At 53.9% G+C, this 6000-nt stretch overlaps 1 protein-coding gene across 1 annotated transcript in view; it reads left to right on the forward strand.

Moving 5' to 3' along the window:
• Nucleotides 1-5308, forward strand: part of LOC145339191 (ETS domain-containing transcription factor ERF-like) — a 45979-nt gene extending 40671 nt beyond the window's left edge. Inside the window, exons 4-5 of the mRNA XM_080183577.1 lie at nucleotides 936-1077; nucleotides 4417-5308. Coding sequence (XP_080039703.1) covers nucleotides 936-1077; nucleotides 4417-5045 — 771 coding nt within the window. The 3' untranslated portion in view covers nucleotides 5046-5308. The remainder of the gene's footprint in view (nucleotides 1-935; nucleotides 1078-4416) is intronic.
• The last annotated feature ends 692 nt before the right edge of the window (nucleotides 5309-6000 follow it).

Genomic DNA, 6000 nt, shown 5'->3' on the forward strand with positions numbered 1-6000 from the left:
CGACAGATCAGCCATGATCTTATTGAACGGCAGGGCAGGCTCGAAGGGCCAGATGGCCTACTCCTGCTCCTATTTCTTATGTTCTTATGTTCTTAAGCTCCACGATTTTATCCCTATAGCTCTCTGCCTCTGTCCGGCCTCCTATACCAGCCTCCGGAGAGCCTGCTTCCTGTGCCAAGCTCCAGGTTATACATCCCAATTATCCCAAGGCCCACTGTTAAATTTTGGATAAGAAATAGCTCACATGAGGAGGTGTTACCGGAATTATGACAATATCTTTTGTGAGATATTGTCACTGTAACTCGGGAAGACTCTATCTAACCCCGTGCTGTACCTGTCCTGGGAGTGTTTAATGGGGGACAGTGTAGAGGGAGCTTTACTCTGTATCTAACCCTGTACTGAACCTGTCCTGGGAGTGTTTGATGGGGACAGTGTAGAGGGAGGTTTACTCTGTATCTAACCCTGTGTTGTCCCTGTCCTGGGAGTGTTTGATGGGGACAGTGTAGAGGGAGGTTTACTCTGTATCTAACCCTGTGTTGTCCCTGTCCTGGGAGTGTTTGATGGAGACAGTGTAGAGGGAGCTTTACTCTGTATCTAACCCCGTGCTGTACCTGTCCTGGGAGTGTTTGATGGGGACAGTGTAGAGAGAGCTTTACCCTGTATCTAACCCTGTGCTGTACCTGTCCTGGGAGTGTTTGATGGGGACAGTGTAGAGAGAGCTTTACCCTGTATCTAACCCTGTGCTGTACCTGTCCTGGGAGTGTTTGATGGGGACAGTGTAGAGAGAGCTTTACCCTGTATCTAACCCCGTGCTGTACCTGTCCTGGGAGTGTTTGATGGGGACAGTGTAGAGGGAGCTTTACTCTGTGTCTAACCCCGTGCTGTACCTGTCCTGGGAGTGTTTGATGTGATATCTATTTGTCTCTCCCATGAAGGCAATCCAAAGCTTGTTAACTCCACCGAGACTTCCGGAACCAGGGGGCCGGGAGCTGCGGAATCCAGTGTTTGAACGTCCCATTCCCACAGCGGACACAGAGAAACTCCGACTCGAAACCGGCCTCGCTTTCTTCACTTCAGGTGTGTGAATCTGCACAGGAGGGATCAGAACAGAGGGAAGAAGGGAGGGGGAGAGAGAGAAAGAGAGACAGGGAATGAGAAATGGAGTGAGTGAGAGAGAAGGAACGATAGAAGAAAGAGAGAGGCCGTGAGGAAAAGTATGAAAGAGCGGGAGTATGATGGAGAAGAGAGAGAGAGGGAAAGAGGGAGAGAGAGTGAAAGAGGGAGAAAGAGGGAAAGAGGGAGAGAGAGGGAAAGAGGGAGAGAGAGGGACAGAGGGAGAGAGAGGCAGAGAGATTGAGGGAGATTAAGTTAGGGAGAGAGGGAAATAGAGGCAGAGAAACAGAGAAAAAGCAAGCAAAATAGAGGAGAGAGGGGAATAGAGAGAGAGAGGGAGAGAATGGTGGAAGGATAGAGAGAGAGGAGGAGAAACAGGAAGGGAGAGGGAGAAAGAGAGGGGGAGCAAAGAAAAGAGAGTTGAGAAACTAAGAAGAGGTGATTTAGGAGAAGGAGTAGGCCACTCGGCCCCTCAAACATGCTCTGCCATTCAATAAGATCATGGCTGGTCTGCTTGTGGCCTCCATCCCTGCCTGGTCCCCCCGAACACTCAAATCTCTTGGCAATTAAAAGTCTCTCCAAATTCAGTTTTGAATATATTCAGTAATCCAAGTCCTCTCTGCGGAACTTCAAACACTATAAAGACCGTCTGAGGGAAGAAGTTCCAATGGTGTTGACCCAATCTGCCCCAGCCTGCCCCAATGGAGAGACTGCTTCCTCTGGGTGAATAGGCCTTCCTGACCTGCTTCCAATCCAGGTTCATCATGCCGCTGTCAGACTTTTGAAAGGACCTACCTCGCATTAAATTGATCTTTCTCTACACCCTAGCTGTGACTGTACTTTCTGCACTCTCTCATTTCCTTCCCTATGAACAGTATGCTTTGCCTGTATAGTGCAAGGAACAATACTTTTCACTGTACACTAATACATGTGACAATAAGACATCAAATCAAATCAAACCTGAAGTAAGGTATTCATTCTCGAATGCACTGCTCCATCTACAATCTCAACAATGCCTTGAACATGGGCCTGGATTCCCCAATGTCACTCGTTCCCATCTTCGTTGCCATCAGGAATGAGGAATTTGGTACTCAGCCATGCCTCCATTCACCGCAGTGGGACTGGAGAATCCCAGCCTTGGGAGAATCCCAGCATAAGACTTTCCCACCCTCGTGCTCCACCCCCCCTTGTAATAAAGGCTAATTTTTCATTTGCCTTTCTAATGACTTGCAGGCTTAACCTTTTGTGATTTATGCACTAGGGCATCCAGATCCCTCTGTACCACCACGTTCTGCTGCCTCTCACCATTTAAATAGTCTCCTGGAGCTAGCTGGCTGAGAGAGGTAGGGAAGGTGAGAGTGTGAGATTGCACGGGAGGGTGGGTGACAGAGAGAAAGTGTGAGAAAGAGAGGAGAGGGATGCCACATTTGGGAGAAGGGGAAGAGGGTGTGGGAGAGAGAGAGGGGGGGGAGAAAGAGACACAGGGAGAAAGAGACAAACGGAGAAAGAGACAGAAGGAGAAAGAGACGGGAAGAGATGGAAGAATGAGAGAGAAAGGGAGAGACTAAAGATAAGCAGACACCATGGGTCGGAGGAGTAGAGGAAAGAGGGAGAGAGAGACATTGAGGAAAGAGGGGGCTGTTCATGCAGTGAGAGGATGGGAAAGGGAGAGACTGAGATGGAGAGAGGGGAGACAGGGGGAGAGAAAGAGAGAGAGAACCAGACAACATGCGTGGGCATGTGTGTGTGTGTGTGTGTGGTACATCCATTGAGCCAGGATTCAGACTACATTGATGTTTATTGATGAGAACAGAATGACTTAGGGGCCAGTGTGGATACGGGGGATACAGGGTTACAGGGTGGGAATCAGGGGTCAGGAGGATAAAGGTGTCAAGGTAGGAATAGGAAGGTAGAGGGGTCAGGCTGCGGATGGGGATACAAGGATCAGGATGGAAATAAAGGATATAGGGGTCAGGGGTCATGATGAGGATGGGGACACAGGGGTCAGGGGTTAGAGGTCAGGGTGGATATGGGAATGTAGGGGTCAGGTGTCAGTATGGGAATAAGACAATGCAGGGGTCAGGGTGGAAATGGGGGATATAGGGATTAGGGGTCATGGTGAGGATGGGGAACAGGGGTCAGGGTAGGGACTTAGATGCAGGGGTCAGGGTGTGAGTGGGAGATATCGGATCAGGGTCAGGGTAGGAATAGCAGATACAGAGGTCAGGGTGGGAATGGGAGATACACGGGTCAGGTTGGGAATGGGGGAATATGAGGTCAGGGTGGGAATGGGGGATACAGGGGGCAGGTTGGGAATGGGGGATATGAGGTCAGGGGTCAGGGTGGGAATGGTGGATATGGGGTCAGGGTGGGAATGGGGGATATGAGGTCAGGGGTCAGGGTGGGAATGGGGGATACAGGGGGCAGGAATGGAATGGGGAATATAAGGTCAGGGTGGGAATGGGGGATATGGGGTCAGGGTCAGGGTGGGATGGGGGATATAAGGTCAGTGGTCAGGGTGGGAATGGTGGATATGGGGTCAGGGTGGGAATGGGGGATACAGGGGGCAGGATGGGAATGGGGATATGGGGTCGGAATGTAATGGGGAATATAGGGTCAGGTTGGGAATGGGAGATACAGTGGTCGGGGTGGGAATGAGGAACATGGGGTCAGGGGTCAGGGTGGGAATGGGGGATATGGGGGTCAGGGGTCAGGGTGGGAATGGGGGATATGGGGTCAGGGGTCAGGGTGGGTATGGGGGATATGGGGTCAGGGTGGGTATGGGGGATATGGGGTCAGGGTGGGAATAGGGGATATGGGGTCAGCAGTCAGGGTGGGAATGGAGGATATGGGGTCAGGGGTCAGGGTGGGAATGGGGGATATGGGGTCAGGGTGGGAATGGGGTCAGGGGTCAGGGTGGGAATGGGGGATATGGGGGTCAGGATGGGAAAGGGGATATGGGGTCAGGGGTCAGGGTGGGTATGGGGGATATGGGGTCAGGGTGGGAATGGGGGATATAGGGGTCAGGGTTGGAATAGGGGATATGGGGTCAGGGTGGGAATAGGGGATATGGGGTCAGGGGTCAGGGTGGGTATGGGGGATATGGGGTCAAGGTGGGAATGGGGGATATGGGGTCAGGGGTCAGGGTGGGAATGGGGGATATGGGGTCAGGGTGGGAATGGGGTCAGGGGTCAGGGTGGGAATGGGGGATATGGGGTCAGGGGTCAGGGTGGCAGATAAGGATTGATAATCAGTGATGAGTCTTGCATTTCCTCCTCACTTTGTTCCTGTTTCCTTTCACAGGGGCCCCTTACTATTCCAAGCCTCCGGCAATGATGGGTGCCTATGGGAGGAATGGCCACTTCTCAGACTACCCCTGGACCCTCCCTTCCTACCCTTCCCCCACATTCAACCTCCCCGCCTCCAAGATGTCTGCCCTCTACCCCCCTCACTACTACCCCAACACGTTGGCGGGGGGCCTAGCTCACCTCCCCACCCAGATCTCCCTGCTGCCCCCGGCCGAGCCAGGCGACAGGGGCCCCCAGCAGCCCGGCCCCTACCCCCGGCTCTGCCTGGGCCAGAAGGGCCTGCCCTCCTACCCCGTCATCCAGGCGCTGCGGGCAGACCTGGCGCCTCCCGCCTCGCCCCAGACCCCCTCCCTCTCCCGGGCCGGCGACAGGGCCCAGTCCCGGGCAGCTGACGGTGCTGGGGGCCCCTGGGTCAAGGCGGAGACAGACTCCGAGCTGGAGGTGACTGATCTGAGCGACTCCAGCTCGGAGGGTGAGGCCGGCCCTGAACTCCCCGAAGGCCCCGGGCAGCGGGTCTGGATGAAGGCCCAGAAAGCCAACCCCTCATCGACGGAGCGAGCGGAGGAGGATTTCCCCAGGGTCAGTGGCAAGGCCAAAGAGCTGGGAATGGGATATCGGAGCTGATGTGGAGCCGGGAAGCTGCCCCCATTCCCAATCCCGGTGGCTCCAAATCCGAAAGCAAACATGCTCGAAGGCTTGGCTGTATTTGATGACCAGCGGCCCAAGTTAAGTGTTGATGTACAATAATAGCTTTTATTCTGAGTGCAGCTGTGTGGAGGTGAAGCTGCTGTTTGCCTGGGTGGGGTGGGTGACTGTCAGCGGGAGCACCAGCCACGGCTCACAGCAACGTTCCCAGTTTAACACCGACCCTCGGCCATTTCAGGCTCCCGCCTGCACCCCGTCCAATCCAAGTGATTGGGCCAGAACCTGACCCTCATCTTGCTATTCGTCACTCTACAGCTCACTCCCCTCTCCCCACCCAGCTCCCCCTCCCCCACTCCCCCCCCACCCCAGCTCCCTCCCCCCACACCCCTGTCCCAGCTCCCCCTCCATCCCAGCTCCCTAGTGGCCCTGCTCAGTCCGCATTGGGATCGGCCTGTGTAATGCAACCTGGAGAGTGTGATTGAGGAGTAGTTTTCTGCATCTCTCAGATTCTCTTTCCTCTCTGGATTTCTACGTACTCCCCCCTCTCTGTGTTGTCTATCTCCCCCCCACCTCCACCATCTCTCTCTCTCTCTGCACTCACTCCCACCCCACCTTCCCTCACTCCCTTTCTCTCCTCGTCATTTTTTTGTCTCTGGTTTGGAATTACTCTGTCTTTCTCTTTGGCCTCTTTTTTTTTTCTCACTCTCTCTTTTGTCTTCTCCATCTGCGTATCTCTTTCCATCTCTCTATCTATCCCTGCCTCGATCTGCCCCTCTTTTCTGTCTTCCTCTGTCCCTCCCTCTATGTCCCTCTTTATGCTTCTCCCCCTCTGTCCTCTCTACCTCTCTCTCTCTGTTTCTCTGTTCACCTCACTTTGTTTCTCTCTGTGTCTGCCTGTCACTCTCTCTTTCTGCCTCTCTCTTTCTCTCTGCAT

This window comes from Carcharhinus amblyrhynchos, unplaced genomic scaffold (genome assembly GCF_965287045.1).
Source record: "Carcharhinus amblyrhynchos unplaced genomic scaffold, sCarAmb.v2.hapA chromosome_335, whole genome shotgun sequence".
Classification (NCBI taxonomy): domain Eukaryota; kingdom Metazoa; phylum Chordata; class Chondrichthyes; order Carcharhiniformes; family Carcharhinidae; genus Carcharhinus; species Carcharhinus amblyrhynchos.